This window comes from Adelges cooleyi, unplaced genomic scaffold (assembly GCF_023614345.1).
Source record: "Adelges cooleyi isolate 19-005CV unplaced genomic scaffold, UGA_ACOO_1.1 ACOO_flye_CR_arks_rails_tigmint_CR_PRNA_30, whole genome shotgun sequence".
NCBI lineage: Eukaryota > Metazoa > Arthropoda > Insecta > Hemiptera > Adelgidae > Adelges > Adelges cooleyi.
In genome coordinates, this window is record NW_026095971.1 from 12,318,326 (window position 1) to 12,342,965 (window position 24,640).

Consider the following 24,640-nt stretch of genomic DNA (forward strand, 5'->3'; position numbering starts at 1 on the left):
AATTATAACTGCGTTAAACATAATGCTTTACGTAAGTAAAATAACTAGTTTACGTAAAGTTAAAAAAAAATGAAGGTTTAAATCATTTTTTTTTAAACAAAAATTTTTTTGGTCTTTATATTTTTTTGGGCGATTATTGATTATATGGTGTTATCAGTATTACGAGAAAAAAAACTTTGATAAAGCAATAACCAAGTAATATTATTTATTTTAGAGTGTAGACTGTAGTCAATAAATAGTGTCTTTAAAATTTTCTTCAGATTATGCTCGTCTCGTCAGACTAAACTCGAAAAAAAGTAAATTACAATAGAGTTTAGTTTAGTTATGGTAAAATCGCGTTATGTTAAGTGAAAACTGGAGCTTCAATCTGTACATAGGTCATTGGATTTTTGATCAATGAATTTCTTTGTAATTTTAATCTAATAAAGTTATTGCAAACTCTATTGTCTTTAAACGATATGGTAGTCCATAAGATTCCTATTAAGCATGATGATCCTCAAATACATATAATTCCACCACAATCGACAGATATTCAAAGAGCTTCGAAACCAGTACCCCTTGTGCGACAAGCACCCGTGTTTGATTTAGAAGTGATTACAAGTGACAACTTTGTACCATGGGTATGTTTTTATAATCAACTTTGAATATTGTAGTTGTTTTATTAAATGATTTAATGTTTTCTTTTTTAGAAAAACACGTTTAATATGCGTCAAGTAACACTAGCTAATATAATTGACGTGGCTAATGGTAATGATAAAGTGTCTACAAAAGCATCTAAGATGAGAGCAAAAAATTTGGTCAATGCTGCCAAATCTTTAGATTTGCTGAGACAAAATTTGCAGAGCTCGATCAATAAAGAAATTGATGATATCATTAGGAAATATCTAACTGTAAAAAAAAAAATTTGTTAAAGTGTATAAAAATAATACTAATTAGTGTTAATTGTAATCTGTCTTACTAGACATATTTTGGAATGGCAATTGACAACGTCAAAAACAATTTGGGCTCAAACAGTATGACTGAAGATCATGTAAGAGAAGTTTGCCGGACTATGTTAGATGAAGCGAAACTCATGTATTCTAACCCGCCTTTATCAGGTAGTAACTCACCGTTCAATACCGCACAAACTACTGATATGCTAATTGAATCTCGATTCGCCAAACCACATTCCGATGTAAGTTAAACAATTATATATGTATTATTGCATTCCTAGTATTTTGATTGTTACACAAAAAATAATTCTTCTTCTTCTTCTTCTTCTTATCGTGTCCAGGCTATAAAATAGATGCTTTGTTTTGTTATAATCCTTTTTTACTCCATTGATTGGCTACTTGTATAGCCGCGTCCGTTGCATTCGCCAGATCTTCAGGTGTGCATGGCACTGGGTTTAGGGGGCACACTAGAATATGTTGTTCTGTTTGTTCACTTCCACAGTCGCAGTCTACGGTTCCCGTATCGTATCCCCACTTACGTAGAAAGTGGGGATACGATACGGGAACCAAAAAATAATGTATTAAGGGAACTCTAAACTACAACCTAACCATGTTACAGCCAACTGTTTCATTAAAACACATCAAAAGTTTGTCAAAATACCGACATTAAGGTGTATTTAATGCCTGAATGCGAATAAATGTTATCTAAAGACTTTTCTACACCGTTACATTATTTTGGCTTCGTATATTGATGTCTGTTAATATTAAATCCTTTGATGGCTACCAATTATCGAACGCTTGCAAAAGCAAACAAACAGCACAGTGACTGTTTTTTTTTAGTTCGCGCTGATTGTACTTATTTGTTTGTTTGGTACAATTGTGTGAATAAAATTTAAGTTTGTTTGCATTCAGGCCTAAATGCACAATTCCATGGAGTGAGGTTGCACCATTTAGCTGTAACTTGTTCAGGTTACAGTTCTGGGTTTAGAACGTTGAATCGGTGAACAGGGCTAAGAATTTTGAAGGCTATATTTAATATAATACCCATTAAATATAGAAATCAAATTATATTTTACTTGTATTTCCAAATTATGTCATAAGTTTTGTTCTTTTTCTTTTTTTTTAATGTCTAAAGGGTATAAAATAAAAAATAGCTTCTAAGAAAATATTAGTTTATACATATAAAACTTTTTGACATATCTCATAGGATCGATCTCCATTGAAACGTAAAGAACAAGAACTCGAAGACAATCTTTCTCCTACCTTAGAACAAAAGTCTACGCAACCTCCTTTGGCAAAATATCAAAGATTTCATTCGGCTTGGGATCCTTCAAAAATTCATTCCCAAACACTTTTTGTTTTAGCTACAAGAACAATTAAGGTACGCAATAAAAAGGTCATAAAATATATTAAAAACTGGTATGTCTGTATTTGATTACTGAATATACAACAATAGTTATTTAATTAGAATACAATAATTGTTTTATATAGGTATATTTTCCTGATTATTTAACACATTGTTTTTACTAATGTAGAAAGGTGGACGTGTCTGTAACAAACATCCTGAACTATTTCAATATACTATCGACTTAGAAGACCGCGATTGGTTAATAAAGCAAAAGTTATTTAATTTGCCACCACCTTCGCCATCAAATTCTGTATCTTTACTGCTTTTGGAAGATGTACAGTACTTATTAAACAATGGCAATCACAAGTTAGTAACATGTTTAACTTGTTGCACCAAAGTTAATTTAAAAATATACATAAACAATATAAGTCATAATGTTAAAACACTACAGTACTACAATATAATACCTACTGTTAAAACACTACAGTTGTTCATGAAAGTAGCTAAATTTAATGTTGGGTTAATTTAATATAAAATTAATCATTTCATTAAAATTATACCGTTATATAAATATAATTACCCTTTTTTAATTTTATATTTTGGTTAGGTTTTTTCAAAAAAAATTATGTATACAATTAGGACATACAAGTATGTACTTCTTATATAGTTTGACTTAAAATAATATTAATATTGCGTGCAGTGTATTATGAGTTTTAATAGCATTAACATTTCTTTCGTGTCAATGAAAGAAAAAATAACCAATACAATTTTTAGGAATAATTCTCATGACCTTAGGGGCTTTGAATTACCAGAGTTCATGTTGAATAAAGTACGTTCAACAATGATTTTGAAGAAACCTGCAGACATTCAGTCTCCACCACAGCAAATTGTTGTTAAAATGGAAAATACTGAAATTGAAGAACAAACGGTAATTACTAAACATTTTTTCTTTTTCTTTTACTATATTATTTTGTATTTTAATATTTTAGGCTTGTAGTATAACTTTAAACGAAAATGCTAATCCATCTATCAGGCAATCATCAGGTCATTCAGAATCAAGCAGTATAATTATATCAGGTATGTTATTCATTTTAATTACTTAATTTATTTTTGACAGACCATTGATAATAAAATAATTAAATTTTTTCCTAATTATATTAACCGTTAATAGGTTTGGGATTACAATTTAATTTTTGAAGTAGGTACTTAAAATTTATTGTAAATTATATTGAAGACTACTATGTTTCTAAAGATCTCCAGCATTTATTCACATTTACTTTTTTATATATTACTTTTCTCATAATTAAAGATGAGGGAACAATTAAAAATATAAAAAATATTGTTTTTGTTTATAATTGATTGTTGAATTAATATTATAATAATAATTATAGGAACATCTACGACGCTGGCAGAAGCGTTAAACATGCTCGAGTATGGTGAAAGATTGCCTCAACACAATGAAATTTCACATTCATCGTCAAACAATAACACAGGTTTGGCCACCACACATTCCACACTTACCGCGCTGTTGGCTGCAGAAAACAATTTTATGCCCAACAGCGGCAATGGTATTCAATCCAGAAATAACGTCACACAGTTTGGGATGTAAATTTGTTTTTAATTATAATTTATTACGATCCACTCTAGTCATTTTTCTGCTGGTTTGTTAATTCACTGTTTAATTAAACTACAAATGTACGGACATTTTAAGCTGTATTTTTTAGTTACTGTAAAAAAAAAAATGTATTTATGATTTGTTCATAAGTATACGTATATCAATTACGATACATAATTTATTATTATAATCTTATTTATATTTTTGTTGTGTAATTGTTTTTGATTAGAAATGCACTAAAATTTATAGCATATAATGTCACGAGAATATGATTACCTACATTTTTGTTATAACAATATTCCATGGAAAAAGGTACCTTATCTTCTCAGAGCAAATTGTTCAGGAGAGCCAAAACTAACTTTTTACTGACTAACTATTTAGAAGTTCCAACTTAAAAACTTCATAACTTTTGAACAGATCGAGATATCACTGTGATCATTGTAATCAGCAGCTAATCGTCAACAACAAAATTCAACCTCGATTTTGAAAAATGGAAGATGAGGTACCTTTTCCTATGGATGGAGTCACATATAACGATAAACAATACTTGTTTTAGTCATTTTAGTAATAAATATAAATATATATATATATATATAGGTACAGATATTACACAATTGTATTTTATTAGATGAAAAACTAACTATGGTATAAAATTAATCTTTTATTTTATTATTTTTACCTTTTATCTCACCTTTTGACTTGTCTTTATGAAATCTTTAAGTTTCTCAAGTCTTAACTATAAATATTTAAAACTAACTTCTATAGTATCCAGCAATTTAAAAAGTTCCCCCTTCTTCTATGAAATCGAGAAAAACACTAAAAAAGTTAGAATATTTTTTAACTTAAGACTACAACTTTTTGAAAAAAGTCTAAATTGTTCGGAATTTGTGTAAGAAATTCTTTAGTTGTATAGAAAACATTGACAAACCAAAAATAATAATATAAACTTTTTTTGCTAGAAGTAATTTATTTAGAAAATAATAGATGCGTACTTCTAAAGTGGCGTACATAAGTTATACTATCTAACGAATTTTCATGTGTGAGGCGGAAACGGAAAAGGGACATCTTGTCTATTTTGGTCTACCTTTTTTAAGTATTGAACACAAATCAAAGATTACAGAAATTAACAGAATTCCAAAAAAATTATTTTGTTTAAAATACCAATAATGTGTATATTAGCATTCTACAAAAGTGTAACAAATTGTAATCATTTTATTTCACCATTAACCATAAAATATAATAATTTATAGTTCACCATGTATCATAATATTAACAATATTATGAAAATATTTTTGGATCCCTGTAGACTGTTGACTTACTCATACATAGCAACCTAGAAATTTACTACACTCAAAGTGTAATTTTTCTTTTTTACCCCCCCCCCCCCAAAAAAAAAACCATTAAAAAAAGATTTTAGTGAGATGGGAATTATAACCAAGTGAAAATATAGAAACCCCTGCTGATGCGGGCTGTTCTAGATCAGCGGGGGTTTTCGACGTTCGTCAAGCCATTTTTGATTTGTTATAATTCTCATCCCACTCTAAAATTTACATATTTTTTATTAAAAAAGTCGAACTTTTCATCTATCCACTTTACAAAAATATCAAAATGGTTGCAAGAGCCAAAAATTGCAAAAATATTTTTTTATTAATTTTTTGGGCGTAAAAAATGGTTTGACGTAATTGCAAAGCAAATCACAATGATGATACATGACCTACGATTAAAAATATAACAAAATTATTCGACCGTTTTTATTGATGTGTAAACAATTCTTCTAATTATTTGACATATTATATTAAAACTGTCAAAAATATTTCGGGAAATTGTTATTAACCTCTAACTCCGTATCCTAGGCAAATTTTAACTCTCTTAGTGGCTGCCGTTTGATTTTTTTTTCACAAAAAATGCAGCGTGTAAGGCGGCATTTCATTGGCCGACCAAATAAATAACGGTCGTTCAGCGCCCGTACAATGTTTCTAATAATTAAGAGAGCCTATAAGTGATGGGAATCGGAAAATCAGGATTTTCACAAAAAAACGCTATTTAAGCTACTTAAAAATCATATAAGTGTTAAATAATTTTACATTATAAAGCTCTATATCTAAGTAACATTTTTTTGATAAATATGTGAAAATAAAACAAAACACCAAAGAGATAAACTGCTTTTGAATTTCGGATTTGTTAAAATCCGAAAATCTGGAATCCGAAATCCGAAAGCATTTTATAGACAAAGTTAAGAGTTTTTTTTAAAAATTGTTATCAACAAATTTTACTTAGGTACACATCTTTATATTGTAATAGTATTTAACAATTATATGATTTTCAAATGACTTAAAAAGCGTTTTTTTGAAAAATCCGGATTTTCGGATTCCCATCACTAGAGCCTTTGTTCTTAATTGATTTAAGCTTTCGATACAACTTATTCATATTATGGAGTTTTCAAAGCTTAATAAAGGTGATTGCATATGGTATGTTTTTTGACGTTTTAGACAAAATAGTCAGACAAAATGTTGACTATTTAGGATGGTCCGATTTCAATTCTGTAAGGATATGATATGTACGAGTTCTTTGGCAACTTTACTAAGGTTATGTTGGAAGCGAATTTTTTTATGGCATCAAATTGTGTATTGTTATCGAAAAATTGTGATTGATTTTAACGAGAAATATGTTTTTAAGGCTTGCATTTAACAAAAAATAAAAGGTAGTCGGTTCACGAACATGGTAAGAAAATAATGAAAGTTTTTCGGTGTGTCATGTGTGATTTGTCTTTTAACTCTCTTAATGGCTGCCGTTTAATTTTTTTTCACAAAAAATGCAGCGTATAAAGCGACATCTCATTGGCCGACAACTAGCCTCGCAAATTTAAAATACAAATAAATAACGGTCGTTCAGCGCCCGTACAATGTTTCTAATAATTAAGAGAGCCTATACAGGTTATGTAGACTATATAAGCTATATAGGCTCTCTAGTCACTAATCACGATCACCACTCCTCGTCACCGTTGTTATCGTTTTGGTTACGTTTGACACAATCCGGTTCGCTTACAAACTATGTCCATCACGGTGGTTTTTTTTGTTTTGTCTACTGTGTGTAGCGATTGTGTGTCGACACGCGTTGTGTCACCCTGCTGGACCAGCTCTAGCCTCTACAAACTACCATCACGGTTCCATAACGTTACATATTATTATACATATAATATATAATTATATATATTGTTGTTGTGGTATTTATTTAAGAATTTTAGCTAATCGAGAGACCTCTTCTGGCAAGAGTAAATAAATCATTTAAGATTTTGTCGAATAAAAAACAATTATTCGAATAAATCATCTTAGATTTGGTCGAATAACAAAATTATTTGTTAATCGTTATTCGAATAAAAAGCGCGCAACTCTGGGTGGGTCATAAAAAATTACGTTAAAAAGTTGAATACCAAGTAAAGAGTAAAGACAATTATTGTTTTTTTTTGTCAAACAAATATAATACTTACAGTTTTTACATCCCAGGATAAGGGATTAGCATATAAATTATTTATTCGGATTTCGGGGGTTGGGAATATTCATACATTCAAACCCCACAAAAAAATATTTATAAAGTACATTTAATAACTTTTACCTGTTTTGTGTGGGTTATAATGGTAATGAGCTACTTGTAATTATTGAAATAACATCTCCAATTCCTCCTCCAACTCCAATTCTAGCTTCACTTCCAGCTCTATTTTTAACTCCATCTCCAACCTCATAACCAACAATACCTGCAACCCAACTCATAATGGTTTAAGCGTTATGCATTTGGACTGTACTGCCTTACACTGTACTAGGATATACTATACTCAGATTCGCACCAAAATGTTTCAAATTAAATACCCCATTTCAACCACTACGCTAATTTATAATTCAGCTCGGTTTATACTGTACTAGCTTGGACTGCACTTACTTAAACTGTGCTTGTTTTAAACTACACTGGTTAAGAGTTCAAGACGTAACTTGATTTTTATTATACTAGTTTAGAATGTACTATGTAGTTTCTTTAAAATAGTCGAATTAGTTCTAAATTTGTATGGAATGTTCTTTAAACATAGTACCACCGAAAACATTGAGAAACCAAAAAAATAGCATAAACCCTTTCCTCTAGAAGGGATAGAATTGTTTTATAAGGTAGATCTAGAATAAAACTATAACATATAACATTTTCTCAAAAATATGTAGTCAAACTATCTATTTATTAAGAGGACGCTACCCACCCGTAATAATTTATCAACAAAAAATGGTTTTGCGGGAGACAAAAATGTGAGGGCGGTATTTAGAGTAGCCGTATACAATTTTTACAATGGATAGAGAAGAACTTTATCTACGAGGTAGCGTTTTTATTTTTTTGATAACTTAAGCACAATCAAAATTATTCATTTGTAAATATTCATTATTTTTTCCTTTTTTAATTTGTCTATAAAAAAATATTAAGTCGAAAAAATGAAAACGCTACCCCATGGATAAAGTTCTTTTCTATACATTGTGATAATTTGGTAAATTTACTGTTAATACTGGCCTCACATACTTGTCCCTAGCAAAGCAGTTTTGATGGGAATTTTTTTTAATTTATCCTATAGAAATGACTGTGATAGTCTGACAAAATAATGGCAATTAACAAAGTATCCTCATTACTGTATTTATAAGTATACAATATAGTTCAAACTCTAATTTAAGATTTTTCGAAAAAATTCCTTTACTTTACTTCTTAGAAATGGCCTGGGCAGCGTCCTCTTAAGAAAAAAAGGAGAATATTATACTTTGACCGTTGTCAGTTTCCAGGTTGCTATGTGTTAGTAACGGTCAACAAGTAGTGAAAATATCTTCAATTTATTATTAACTACGATGTACGGGTAACTATGGCAATACATTTTTATGGACAGACGATCAACCCTAATTGTTTCTACCCTAATACTAAAAATACATTTTTAAGCCCATTATTGTAACTAGGTAAACTTTTATGGATATTTGTACTTTTATTTGTGAACACTGGACCATACTGACTCACTTACTACCACTATTACTACTAGAGTTATATGCTTTGCTGGAATATTATTATTACAGACTTTCGTCGTGCCCTCTTGCTTTCAATATCCTGGCGCCTCTACGGACGTTATGTATATTTTTGTATTCATTTTGGGTAGCTAAAAAAGTTTAATAATTATCTATGTAGAGTTTTTTTTACAAAAATATGTAAACTTACTTGTAAATTATATCTCTCGCCTAAACTTTTATTTTTATAAATTCAGAAACTGCTTATCAGCTATAAAAGTATTACATAGTTATTTTAATTAAAAAATTAACATTTCAAGCTGAGCTCTATTAAAAATAAAAAATGTACACCAGAGAAAACCCTTTTTAAAATAAAATTATTAGATACTGTAGTTAATGCATAATATCAGGCGTTACATAGACAGCCTAGTGCACATTATGCAATAAGGATCTTAAAAACTAATGTTTATTATAAAATAAAATTGCATAGCTAGCTCAAGTTAAATTAGATATATAATACACAATATTATATATATATATAGATTACATTTTAACTATGTAATACGACTTACCACCTTAGCTTTAAAAAAATATAGTGGTTTATTATTTATGCAGATTTAATTAGAATAGGTAAATTAAAATAATTATATTCATATAAATATATAATAATATAATATTGTTACAACGTTAAAAGTTTACTATACACCATGCTTTTTCCTTTGCAATGTGTTTTATGTAAACATGAACTAATAAAAAATGTTCTTTATTTGCATTGTATGCTTGGTTATTACTAAAACATAGTCTTTTTTGAGAATGCAAAAAAAAGTATGAAAGTTTATAAAAAGCACTTAACACTCATAAATTCTATCATATTCACATTCAAATGTGGATGTCAAAATGTCTTTTACAAGTTTAAAATCATGGTTGTTTTTTTATTAGTATTCCTATATTCGAATGATGGATCGTAAACGCTGTCATTTAATCAATAATATATTTAGTTGTTTGGATAATATTATACTATATTATGCCTTTGAAAATATATCTATGTACAAACAATAACTTTAGTAATAATACACAATAATTTGTGTACGTTTAATAATTTTGTGACCACTGATAAAAAAGTAATACATACATAACAATATATTAGGTATCTTTTTTAGGATTAAAATGTTTGTTATTTATTTAAACAAGATATACGATATGGCATATGAACATAATATATGACCAAAAAACAATTAGTTTTAGAATTATCTAAAATGTGATAAAATTATCACTATTTGAACTCTAATCATAAATTGTTCATACTTGCGTAAATTAATTTTTAATGAAGATAATGCACAATAATAAGTATTGAATAATTTATATATGATAAGGTGATCTTTATGAAAGTGTATTAAAAAATTTATTTGAAATAATATTTTTTTGTAAAGAAAGTACAATAAGATAAATTAATACCAGACCAGAATTTCAAGAGTCATCCATGGCGGTGTTGCCATATGCGGACGATGTATCCTAAATGACAAATCACACAATTATTTTTATTCAAAAGTGGCGAAAAAAATTGGGCTACATGTAAAAGAAGATAAAACAGAATACTTATTCATCAAGAGGTGTAAAAATGTTTCCTAACTTAAAAGTGGAAAATTACGAATACAGCAGTCCAAACCATTTAAATACTTATGTTCAATAATAAAAAAAAAAATGAGATTGATAAGAAATTAGTGTCAAGAATTTTGTCAGGAAAAAAATGTTTCTATGGACTCACAAATATATTAAGTAATAGGTTTGAAAATTCTGTGTCGAAAGAAACAAAGAAATAATGATATATTACACTCTTATATCCAGTAATTATGTATGGTACGCAAAAGAGGCCGTTAAAATGTAGGAAAGGAAAGTAAACGTTATTGGGAAGAAAATCTTAAGGAAAACATTTGGAAAATATTTGGACCAATGAAGAATGAGGAGATCGGTGAGTGGATAGTAAGGAAAAATATGAGCTAGAGACAATCTTCCAGAAATAAAACGTATTGAACACAGTCATTATTACAGTGGACTGGTCACGTTTGGTGTCAAGTCAAAACCTATTTTTTAGCATGGCAATGGAATAAAATCCAGTAGGAAGAACACTTCTTGAAAGGCCTCGTTTGAGATGGGAAGACGTATTGAATAAAGACGTGGAATGCCTGAAGGTAAAACTACACTGGAAAGTGCGAGCAGCTGACTGGGGGAATTGAAGAATTTAGTGTATGGTAAGATTGTTCAATGGTCAACAGACCTTAAGAGTAAAAAGAATTACCTATTTTAAGTAACTATTCATTAAATCAGATGTATTTAAACTATGTGTCTTGGATTTGCGTATACCGTAGTGGGAAATTAATAATTTGGGAGCCATCGAAATATCGTGGACATTATTTGAGTACCACTGTATTAAACTCAAGTAGTTTTCAAATATAGGTGGGAAGATCGATTCAGTAAAACATAATTTATAATATTTGTATTCACTCCAAATATTTAAGAAACACCATGCTAGTACGTCCTATTAGAGCAATTAAAATATTTATAATTTAAGAAGTATTTTTTCACTACTAATTGCCGATCAGTTATTATTATTTTATTTGAAATTCGCCAAATACTCAAAAACAATTAAGAGTTTTTAGTTTTTATTAAGTGTAGTAATTTAAAACAAAAATCTCTTACGTTGTATAGCGTAATACAGCAATTATTATTATACAAAAACATTTAAATTGTATTAAAATTAATTATAATGAGAGTTCATGGAACATTTTCTGGGTTGCAAATAATGATTTTTTTTTAAATACATTTTAATTTACTATAACAAATCATTTATTATTAAGGACTTTAGTTGGATTATTTTTGAATTATAATGTATTATTCGACTGATTCAAATATTTTGTTAATACTTTCAATTTTCCTACTATCTATTTGTACATTAAAACAAATTATCCACATCGATATTCTATACCTACTGTGTATTTTTTTATAGTTTTTATTTAAACAAAATAAGTAAAAACTAAAACATGTTTTTTTTTAAAAATATATATATTGGTATTATTATTCTAGTTTTTACCTAAATGGCCTCTACACCTGGGTAATTTTGGTCGAAAAACAATTCACTCTAATTTTAACTGTACTCTGAAACGCGCAATCCAATGATTTTGAAAAAGATCTATACTTTTGAATACTTGCTTGATGTATCTATCTAAGTACATTTTTAATTTTTGTTTTCAATAATATTATACAAATCATTAGGAAAATTGAAATTTTTTACATAAAAATTATTAATTAACTAAAAGTAATTTTAAAATTGTGCAACGATCGATACTTTAAATATTTATCAAAACTTGAAATATTGGATTACTTGTAGCAACGAACTGTTCGAAGTAGAAACATGTTTTAATACAAACATAGAGCCAACATGCGTTATAAAAGTTGAAAAAAAAAATAAACATAATAATCAAAATAGATCTTTTTTTCTGTGTTATTATAATATATATATATACTATAATATATTTACTATTATTTAGTGAAAATTGCCTATACAATACGCCTTAATAAATGCTAGTGTTGGGGCACCTTAATAATATTTGTTAATAATTAAAAATATGTTTATATTGTTTTTTTTACTATATTGCGTTCCATTAGCTATTCGATACGGTTTAGTTTGAAAATATTTGAGTTTCAATGTGGAGCTGAGAAGATATTGTTTTTACAATGATGTGTCTGGTCCATAATAACCGATTTCGTTATACAGTAAACCAGAAGTCATATTTAAAATGACATAATTTTCACCTTAAAATTAAACTTTTTTTTCAAATCTTTGTAGTAAAAAAATTAAGTATCTATATGTAGTATTTATACTGAGAGTGCTAAATTTTTGGGGAGACGCCTTGAAGGAGTTCTGTTGGTTTAATCTTCGAAATACTTCGGGAAGCTCTACCCCACTGCTACTGCGCTACTATCTCGGACCCGTACTCGGTGTTAGTTTTTCTGTGAACTTAACCGCGGCACAAGTCCGGATTGTATCGGTGAAGTCGACACTTTCTGAGGGTGAAGTTATTGGACAACACATACCGTCTGAGACGTTGTGGGCAGATAGGGTTGCATGACTTGCCGTAGATAATATCGACTATATAGCGTGCCGTTTCGGTCACATACTCATTAGGATAGCCGCCGCCGCTGGCCGTTAGCGTCTGAAAAGTGGCGGCGGCGGCGGTTCCGGCTGTGGGTCGGGCGCACGCGCTCGCCACTGTGCTTCCTGTGCGAACGCATCCGCCGCCGCCGCCGTACGGGCGCGCGCGCGCGCACACACACACACACGCACGCCGGCACCCCCGCTCTCACCACCACCACCACCACCGTAACTGCCGCCGCCCCCACCCTCCTCCCCGACCCGTCCCATTGACATTGCGCGGCAACCAGCGGCGGCGGCGGGCCCAGTCACTCGCCGCATCGTTCAGTCGAACATATCCGTTTAGCGCGATCGCTCGGGAGCATATCGTGTGCGTGAAAAAAGCACACCTCCCACCAGTAGTGGTTAGTCGTAGTTTGCAGAAACAATTAAAAAATTATACATATATATATATATATATATATATATATATATATATGCGCATGTATATATTATATATATTATAAACTTTGAAAATTTGTTTTTTAAATTATATGTATCTATTTATTTAGATATTGGTTCTAAACGAGAGTAATAATTAAATACAAATAAATAGCGACGGGATAACGGGTTGTCGCCGGTACGTTCAGAAAGTTTAGGTAAAGAAAAAAAAAAGGCGAATAATTAAGAAAATCGTATTGCGGCCGTTCTTGTGTGTGGCGTTTTCTTCGCGGTTTACAGTTTCGAATAAACACAATTGTGTTATTTTGTGTATTGTGTTTTTTTCAACACGTTACACACACGCGCGTCTTTTTGATAATAACACACGGAACTTTACTCGTACGTAAATTATATTGGGTATTGACAGTTTTCGTTTAAAAATCGTATCCCAGGCGAATCGATCAATCGCGTTTGTGAATCGTTTGCATCGCAAGCAAAGTCGACTACCACAGGAGTAACCGGAAGACACCATGGAATCGCAAAACCAGGAAGCAGTGACGGTAGCCGCCGCCGAAGTGCCCAACGACCCAGGGTGAGTTGACGGCTCTGTTATCGTTATCACCGGAGTACAATACTAGTGTACCGGTTGGACACATGCTACATTTGCATACACTGTGGCCGGCCCTAATGTTGATATCTAAAAAAGTACTACCCCCAACGTCGTATACCCGTTACCGAGTGTCAATTTCCAATAAACTAATATGAACCTATATGATTACCGGTTTGGAGTTTTGACTTCTTATAAAAGCCCTCCTTAACCCTTGCCCATCCCTGCCCTCCGTACCTGTCATGTAACCAATCGGAGTCAGAGTTGGCAATAACCGGATTTCTTTCAAATAAGCCCAACCCAGTTACGTTCATGCGGTATGCATAAACCCTATAGAACCCATATTTTTCGGTATATACCAAACACACACCCGGGGTTTTTTTTTTACCAACTCTCATCGGAAGTGACCGTCTATAACAGCTGATCTACGATGTATACTTAGACCAAGAGAGGATTACCGGAAACGATTATGAATAAACTTGGATCGAAAAAAAAGTGTCGACCGCGACATTTTACTACTACCCTACCGCATATCGATTTGTGGTGGTCCAGTCGCCGGTACGGCCGGCATCGCCACACTTCTCATTACGCATAATTGTTATTATTATAATATATACATGTATGTACATATGAAATACTACTATATCAACAAAACGGTATGGCGATGGTGGTGACCGTGACCCGCGAATTATAGACATGCACACTCGCATACATTTATAATCCAACAACAATAATAATAATGAGTCCAATATCCGTTGTAAGCCGAATGTCTTTAGTCCGATAAACCGTTGTTCAAGTTTATTATAATAATATGTTTCATGTTCTTAAATTATTTTACTAGGACCCAGTCAAAAGTTGTTTGAACTTCGTCATAGTGGTGGAGCACGTTTTGTTTTTTATAATATTAACCAATAGTAAAAATACCGGTTACGTTTCATTCAACGTTCAAACACGTGATTCTGTAGGCTAATACACATACACGATGTATGTTTGGCAGCAGAATACACTCTTCATTCTTGAGTACCATTCAAAATAATACTTTTTGGTAATTTTTTTTATAGTTACTTTCAATACGATATGAAAGATTAACGTTCACTATTTTTGTTTTAAGTTACGATCTATGTTTTTAAACTACAATCTTCAAATACAGAAAACGTATTAAACTTTTGTACATTAAAAAGAAACTTACATAAATAGCATAATTTTGAATTCTTGTTATATAATGACATATTAATATATTACAATAACATAATATATAAATAGGTATAGGAGACAGAGATTCATTCTAATTCTAAATTTTATAGCTAATAATATATTTGTAATTATTTTAACATGTATAGTACTTAAGATTATTGATTATCTTAAGCGTTAGAAGTAAAGTAAACTTTTTATTCCCAATTATAATTTAAATGTTGCAAACACCGAAGGTCTATAACTATAGCACTTATTCGCAAACCCTCTCTGGTTGTATCACTTTATATAATTTGAAATGCGATAATATTCAAATTGTGTATGTTATATACAATAGATTATAGATATAGTATGTAAATTCGTGATTATTGTTTTTAAATATTTTATTATACCTTCTGCAGCAACACAAAATTGGTCTACATGAATTATAATATTAACAAAAAAAAAAAACGATACACAAAAACATTCAGTTCAATAATTGTTCCAAATCTGACTGGTAAATACAATCGACTAGTAAATTATTCTTTCCTAGGTAACGTGAGTTTAGGTAAAGGAGGAGGGGAAAAAAAGGATTACAAAATTATATTTATAAGGTTTAAAAATATGGAAATTTGTAATGCTGCCAACGCGACGGTAACGAACCGTATCGAGATGTATTTAAATTTACTTGGAAACAACAACGCGAGGCATTTGTCGTCTCCCTCAGAGTCCGTCAACTGGATGATACTCTCAGCCGATGGCTTCTACAAAAAAGAGAATCGATTGTTCGGGCTGTTAATATGTTTGAGTACATAGCCCGAAAATAATCTGATGGAAACCTGATTAAACGGGTTCAGCAGTTATATTAATATTATCTTACCCTTTTGAATCACTTGCAGCGACGTCCTGTTGGGAAGAAAACCTATTTTTGTTTTCTACGCTTGAAAGTTCATAGTTTCAAAAAATTCGTTTTATCGATAAGACGTACCTTAAGCCGCACCCCAAACCGTTGTCACCGACGACGTACACAGTCAATTCATCGTATGTTATTAATTACTATCACCCTGTAATATTTTGCTCTACTTTTTATAAAAGGTTACGCATTGATGGTTGATAGGTTTAATTATATCAGTGACTATAATTTAAACGTTCACTGAACTACTCTTCATTCATCGTAATATAGTTTGGAGATTCTTGTTTTATTGCTTGTCATACATTGCATTTTTCAAAACAATATCATCTTCTATCAAGTTGATATAGCGACAAAGTATCAATTGCTGTTTTAATGATTACGATGTTCACTGTTGGTCTGAACTCTGAATAGAGGAAATTAATACCGTAATCAAGCCTGAAGCTCTCTACATTTTTTTTCTCTAATACTGAGCTTTTCATACAATTTCAAGTATTGAGTTTTTACCTTTTGTTACTTTAGTATGAGTCAAATAGCAAGTATAATGTCTATACATGGGCTATGCTGGGAACAACGCAGCGGTGACACGACGAAGCCATTCATTTTTAATAAATGGCTTTACGTAAACGATTCCTTCGAAGAAAGGCATAAGGGATAAATGCACAAATGCACTACAATAGTTCAAGTCATAATCTATAATCAATAATTTGCTTACAATGTAAACGTAGAATATACGAGGGTTCTTAATTCAAAAGGCTTGTGTTGGATCAATACCACCTTCGGTGTACAAAAATACCTTGTTACGTTTTTTGTTTTTAATGTTTGAAATAATATTGTAAAACATGTCCAACGAATGTAATATTATTATTATTATTTTTACGATTTTTCATGTATTGATTATGTGAATACGAACATTTTGTACATCCAAGCGTATAATTGAACACCCGCGCTAATATATAATGTTGAATTTATACAAATTACCCTTCCGATGATGTTGGGGACCTGAATTTTCTAGCCACGGCAGGCATGTTAAATAGATAATGAACTCACGATTTGCGTTATTTTCTTTTGTCACATATTTTCTTCCAACTTTTTTGCATGATTACTCAAGTTATAAATTTTATTTTCAATTTTAAGCCGGTCTTCCCTATAGTGAATATATCAAGTCACTATAGAGACTCCCAACAACAGCATCCTTGTATCGTTATCAATTATTTCCGACTATTTTAATTTGATCCTTTTTGCTTTCTTTTAACGGCTATCCTCTTATAATCACTACTCCTTTAATCGAAATCTTTTTAGTTATTAATGTGGTTGTTTCTCAACTAATTTAATCCTTCTAATTATTTATCTTCCATATTAACATTGTGCTTTCATTCCAAATACCCTGATCAAATACATAGTTCACGACAATTTAACAATAGAGCGAATCCAAATAATCTGAAATATAATACTTTGTACATTCTCGTTTGTTGTCTTTTCGTTCATTTTATTAACAAAACACTAATATAAATATTGACTAGTAATTTGCATTTACATTAAAAGCAATGAAATTAATGAATTTATATGTTAAAAAGTAACATAGGGAGTTTCATTATCAGACTGAATAGTATGGCTGGTACTGATTTTAAATAGTTCAATAACAAGCGAGTGGCTAGTAATTATGATTATTTTCGATAAAGCAGCAACGCTTATAGACAACGGTCCATATCAAATTGTATCAGCTACGATTTAATCCATCGACCGTAATAATGTTACATCATTTTATTTTACTTATTATAAAATCGTATTTGTGTTCGTCAGAGCTTACTGCTTATAATATAGAATTGTGCTCAGTTTTATAAAAGTAACCTAATGTATGATTATTTGTACCATAATTATGGAAAATCGAAAGCCAGGTTACTTGGTCTATATGTAGTGAACTATGTAACGTGAACAGGTTCTTCCGGTTAAAAGTAGTAATACCTATCTTCGTTCAACTAACTCTTCTGAAAGTATCAATATGTAAAAAATAATAAACCGCGATAATTTTTAAGTAGATATTAATGTTATTACAGTAATAAAACGTATTGAATGTATACCAAAAAAAAAAAAAAAAATACAAGTTGTAGGTCGATGCGTCCTAGTTTATAAAATTGTCGTATAGTACAGATTATTTTTTTTTGTAAATTTATTCCAGTCTATGCCGACCACATTATTTTGCATATCACCAACCTTGTACCTATTTGAATCTCCAGAGATGGCCATGTTCATTTTAATTCGAAATATATATTGTAAAAAAAAAAAATATTTACCTGGGGTTCACAGAAAATAGCCAGGTGTGTGTAATTACGGTTTACACATGCGATTCGCATGAGTACTGCAGTGTAGTCCGTGTGGACGACTGGTATAACGTGATGTTTAATGAGAAACGAAGAACTCATTTTGGAACAATAAACAAAATAGGTATATAGATCGAAATTACGGGAAAATTATATTTTAGTTAATAAAACAACATTATGCATGTTAATGTCCGTAACGGTCATTGTCATGCCCGGGGATAAAATTGTATTTTCGTGCGCCAAAAATGCATAACCGGGATTGTCTAACAAAATAATACATATATTTTTTTGTAAAACACAACAGTACACTACGGGATGAGCTAAAAATATTTTCGATAATTCTCGTGCAACCGCATTGTGTGAGTCGCTGCGTATTGGCTTAATTTCCAACAAGGAACTAAGTAATTAATTAGTGTACCTAAATATATATATATATATGTATATTACGGTAAACTGAAATTCAAACTCTCCGCGTCGCTTGATAGAAATTCGAAATGACGGCTTCTGTGAAATGTATAAAGGCCGTTAAACTAGAACTTTTACCCTCAGACAGAATTACTGTTAACGACGAACCAGCCGCGTTGTTTTACCAGAAATTGTGTAAATTAAAACATTTCAGTGTGACTTTGATGCTTTCATCAGTTGACATTACCGTCAGAATTCACTAAACGTCTGCGACAAGTCAAAAATGTACTTAACGCGTACTTAAAGTGTTTTGTAATTTACAAAAGAATGAGAAAACGGATCATACAAAAAACTTTGGATGATAAAAATTAAAAACAATGTTTGTGTCCATTTGGAATTAATAGCATTACCATTACATTAAAAAAATGGCGAATACCGAACACATTACTTCAAATTACAACTGAAGTTAAATCTACTGGAGAGTCTTAGTATGATTTAGTAAATTCTGTTCAGGAAGAAATGGCATGGATGAGTATTATCGTTGAATGATTCGTCTGCGAAACAAGATTACAATAATAATTTCACTTAGATGTTACAACAAAACAATTCCGTTAAAATAATATTTGATATGAAAATTATGGTCAAAGTCTACAGCTAACGAATCCCATTTAAGTACTTAAATATAATTTTTATTGTTTTTTTTTTATCTTTATTGTAGTTATCCTCCAAGTCCGAAGTGAAAACTATTAATGTTCATATTACATATGACACTATCATGCTTTGTCTCTAAGTCGTTCCTGTTGATCTTTCAACGCATTCCGTAAACCGTACATTGTTTAAAATATATTGATTATTGGTATAGGTATATATTATATCCATAAAAATTAAAGTTAAAGGAATTTATTATTAAAACAAAAAACATACGTTACAAATTAACTGCAGACCATATTGAGTTTAAGATTTTGAGACATCCTAAACGGGAAAAATTGGATTTATATGTTTTAATGAGTACTGGTTGTATGTGTATATATATTTTGTATTACCTATATACCAAGATAGTAGTGAAGGTGGCCCGACCGACGATTAATTAACTATGGACCAAATCTGATTTCAGTGGATAGAGCGTTTATGGTACCAAAATTACACATTTTCCTTGTCCAATATTTTCAAAATGAATTAAAAAGTTTCAAGTTCATTAGTTACATGGTTTTTAATTAAACTAATAAAAAAAAAGTCTTTGCTTAAAAGGATTATAAAATCGACAGCCTCGAAATCCTTTGTAATACTTTTAAGACGATTCTATTCAAACAATTCACCTCGAAAGTTGATTAAAATTATATATTATGAATTATGATAATAGCTCAATTTTGTTTTATTTTTGACAATGGACTCGCTAAGATGTGGCTGCCGCTAGGCCACTGTGGTGTTAATTAAAATGCCTTCACCTTGTGTTCTTTAATAAAATCTCAAAAAAAAAAACCCTTTTAATTCCTTGAATAAAATTTTAAAAAAACTACCTATCCATATATAGTGGAGATGGCACTTGTGTGCTTTAAGGTATCAATATGTTCTTATACTTGACACAAAAAAGCGAGATAACCTCGAATTACTTCAAAACGGTGGTTTCCTAAGCTTCAGTTTTCTTTCAAATTAATGTAATTCAACAAAGTTCTCGTGGTAAGCCACTTTACCGAACGTTGTCTATATTTAATTTAACGGCTTAAATTCAAACCTTTGGATTTCACTAGCTTTATCTGAATTCGATACAAGTACTTATAATACAGTATCATCTTGTGCATACAATTTTTATATTTTAATAATTAATAATATGTTTACTGGCAGCAAAAAGTAAAAATTGGCACAGAATATAAAATAAATGCCTCATTACGATAACAACTTTAATACATACAAAACGAGGGCATTTTTTGGTTGTTATTACTTTTAATGTAGATATTTAGGTGGCTATTATATCGAATGTGTGATGTTAAAAAACGAAATGTTCGCAATAGATTAGCTTTGATGCGTAGCTGAGAAGGTATTGTTTATTTTCTTTAAAACTAGATTTTTTGTTTTGCTAACCAACTGTAACTTTATACTTTCATGTGTTCGTGCCCAATGAATGTATTTTAGTACTAATATTACTTCTATTTCCTACTCAGATCACACTCTTAATAAAGCTCTTACGAAACTAGCCGTTTGTTCCAATAATAATAGCCGATTTAAGCGGCATTCGATGGAAATTTAATGGATGTAGCACGTACAAAATCAAGCCAATATGCCCCATTAAAGTGAAAAATGTGAATCTTTTAATCTACTTTGTCTTTATGTGTGTGTCTGGGATTGCGGGAAAATGTTTGGACAAAATAATAGTACACAAAATGTACAAACACATTAAAAAAAATCACAACCATCTATAGATATTTTTAATACTCTACTTTTTTTTTTTTGATTATTTAACACGTACATAAATTTTATTGCATTAGGGTTCAAAACAAAAAACATCATTGATATTTTAGGTTGAACAGTGAGCACAATAATATTCTTGTTATGGCCACGTCACTTACTTGAATAGTGCTACAAAACAGATCAATAAGTAAGCCGTAATTTACAAAATGTAATTACACGCGCAGCAAATATTAAAAATTAACTGTCACGTTTATAAATATTTAAAGAGCATTAAAAAATGCGATAATTTTATTTGATAAAAACCCTAAAAATCTACATAAAACTCCAAAAAATTATTTAAATTAAATTAAAAGCTGTTCTCTTAAAAAAAAGCAGTAGTTTAAAAACTGCAAAAGAAATAATAAACAAACACTAAATTAAAAATGCAAAGTTCTGTTGGATTTATTTTGACACACTAATCGAGTTAGAGATTTATTTACACATATCGCTTAACGCAGAACATTGGCATGCACACAAACTGTTATGGGTTCGCGAATGCGTGTCTGATAAATCTTTACACCCCGAGCTTAAGCCGTAAGCCGATTAATTATTTTTAAATAACTCATACAATTAATGAGCCTAAGACATTTTAAAATTATTAATATAGTTAAAAAGTAAAGTAAAAGTAGCCAAAAGTAAGGTAAACGACCGCTCTAACCATTGTAACATTTTGTCCTTTTAGAGTTGCATTAAAGCGGAATACAGAAAATATTTATTTTTAACTAATTTTTTCGGTAGTAGCTTATAATAGTACTAAGTAATAGTTATTTGAATGTATATGATAACCATATTCAAATAAATTGTTCAAAATGCTTTGTAATGAAAATGTTATTGCATATGAAATGATACACTGTATAATATTGTTGGTATTATATAATGTGCGTAAGCATTTTAATTTATTAGTTATAATTTGTCTTACTCATCAGTTAAATTAGAGCTAATCTCTTTCTGGCGGTTTTACGGAGTTACAAATTGTCGAGTTAAAAAAAACACACACATTAACAACAAACATTTTAAAATATGATGAGTTACTTTGTATTGACAGTATAGTACATTTTTTTTTAAATTTGACTTGTTAAGTATTGAGGGTAACTAAGTATACGATTTAGTATTTTTGTTATGTAATATTGAATATAAAAACTATAGAGACGTATTTTTATTATGTATTTAATAAAAGCAGTTCTTGATAAATCTGTTAAAATGGTACAGTTTTTTTTACCGATTTACACTTTCCTCTGTCCTTACTATAAAACAAATTGAGCGCCTAATGTTTATGGGACGGTACTTCTTAAACTAATCTTCAGTAAAAATTGTTTTTGCCTCATTAGAAAAACAATAATACTAATGTTTAGTGAATGATCAATAATTTTTGAATAGAATTATGACGTTTATAAGTGCTACAAAGATTATATTCCTTGCGAGAAGAATGAAGCGATTTATACACCACACTACCCACTTACTTATAATTTAAACCCGTAATACTCTTATAAAATTATAGTTTTAAACTGAATTCTGATCAGTCATTACTTATTTCTTAGACGAGTACTCTTCTGGAATGAAAATTCAAATTGTCTTGTTCATCGTTCAAATTGTCAGTTGGAAATGGGAACACTGTTTTATAACTGCGTAAAAAAGTTAAAAAACAGTATTAATTTCGGTAAATATGTGCGCATGGTACAAGGAAATGTCTTGTTTAAATGGTACGCTTAACACCTATTAATTAAATGTTATATAACGTTGTTATTTTATATTATGATCTTGCACTTGAATTTTTCATCTGTTATTATTTATTTTCACATCGTTGTTGTAACGTGAATAAATTGGAATAAATAAAATAAGTAAATATAAACAGAAATGACGACAATATCCAATCGAAAAAGGAGAATAACAACATTAAAAACAGAAAAATTATTGTATTGTACAAACCTTATTTTTTTAAAAATATTCTCGAGTGTAAAACCTCGTGAGTTCTCAGTAAGTATTTGAAAATATTACACACTAACACTCTCAGACACTTCATTATAATATATTATATATATTAAGATAAGCAAAGCCATTCAGTCTTCCCCACCGCCTTGTTCAGCCTGAAACAATAATCTTATGCAAACCAAACAAGGTTTCTCAAAACACTATTTACTCGTCTTATCTATCCAGGGTCTTGTATGAGACTCTTTACCTTTAAAATTTTGTTTTTCTTTAATTCCTATATTTTCTGATCATGAAGATCTCGGAGAACTACAGCAACAAAGACACACCGAAAACTGTTTCCGAGCAAAGACCGCACCGAGGCAAACAGACTTTTGACAACATAATAAAATTGTATTCCAGTCGTGCCGCCCGGCCAATACTTACAACACCGTCACTTGACCTTTTTTAAACAATCGGTTTACAAAACAGTAAAGCTGTTTGCACGGGGCGATAATTATTATAACCTTTTTTACGTGTACCCAAGCACCAGGCGGCAGACACCAGACGCTATGTGGTCGTGTCACGTGTGATTGAAACTATATTTGACTATCACCACTTTTGTTCGATAACAAAAATTAATTTACTACTGCGGTTGTGGTACTCAGTGGTTTTAACAACATAACCATGTTACTCTGTCACTCATGGGTGGTATACATTATTATAATATGTGTCCGTATAACACTTCAGTATAAGCACAGGCCACATGATTATGTCCTACTAATTTTATAATATATCCTTATAAAATAAAATGTATTAGAAAATAACATAAAACCAATAAGTTTCACAAGCGTCCATTAAAATAAATTAAAACCAATAATACATTTGGTAGCATTAGTTTCCTTAAACATTATTGAGCGACACGTGATCACGGCCATTGAATTTATCAATTGTTCGTACCAACCGTTATGGGCCTTTAATTTAGTCGAAAATCCCAATGAAAGTTACATTGAATTTGTATAATATAAACCTTATAATATTGATAATTATGGTGGATTTGTTTTAATCTCCACGTGATGGTAAATGTAGCCTATGAATGTTCAAGAATAAATATTGAGTTGATGTTTTACTAAAACGTATAAGTAATACCTACTATGAATTGTGCAATATCTTTAGATAACAATATCTAAAGAATTAGAAATCGCTACGTTTTAAGGATATTATTTTAGTACATAGAGTTTAATGAATACATTTAAATTTGAAAAATGAGTCATTGAAATAAATTTGTTGAAAAAAAATTGTAGACATTTTGTGATACATGGGACGCGCACTGATTACGACTACATGCGTGAGTTTGAATATCAAACAAAATATGACAGCTTGAATTGTTTCCATCT

The 24,640-nt window shown here is 30.5% G+C and overlaps 2 protein-coding genes across 12 annotated transcripts in view; both read left to right on the forward strand.

The window, feature by feature from the left end:
* The first annotated feature begins 197 nt into the window (after window positions 1-197).
* LOC126838284 (deoxynucleotidyltransferase terminal-interacting protein 1) lies at window positions 198-4,507 on the forward strand. 2 transcript variants are annotated; one of them, XM_050572590.1, is made up of 8 exons: window positions 198-620; window positions 690-890; window positions 962-1,174; window positions 2,140-2,313; window positions 2,468-2,646; window positions 3,055-3,208; window positions 3,270-3,357; window positions 3,672-4,507. In XM_050572590.1, exons 1-8 carry the CDS (start codon window positions 459-461, stop codon window positions 3,887-3,889), a joined length of 1,389 nt encoding a protein of 462 aa, XP_050428547.1. In that variant the 5' UTR covers window positions 198-458; the 3' UTR covers window positions 3,890-4,507. The 2 variants fall into 2 exon arrangements, with proteins under 2 accessions (XP_050428547.1, XP_050428548.1); XM_050572591.1 differs by having other exon boundaries at window positions 3,076-3,208.
* An 8,872-nt stretch (window positions 4,508-13,379) lies between these two features.
* LOC126839113 (RNA-binding protein Musashi homolog Rbp6-like) overlaps window positions 13,380-24,640 on the forward strand; it is a 269,406-nt gene continuing 258,145 nt past the window's right edge. For 5 of the 10 annotated variants that reach the window (XM_050574160.1, XM_050574163.1, XM_050574162.1 and 2 more), the window contains exon 1: window positions 13,380-14,072. In XM_050574160.1, coding sequence (XP_050430117.1) covers window positions 14,011-14,072 — 62 coding nt within the window. In that variant the 5' untranslated portion in view covers window positions 13,380-14,010. The remainder of the gene's footprint in view (window positions 14,073-24,640) is intronic. The other 5 variants (XM_050574166.1, XM_050574170.1, XM_050574169.1 and 2 more) reach the window with 3 other exon arrangements.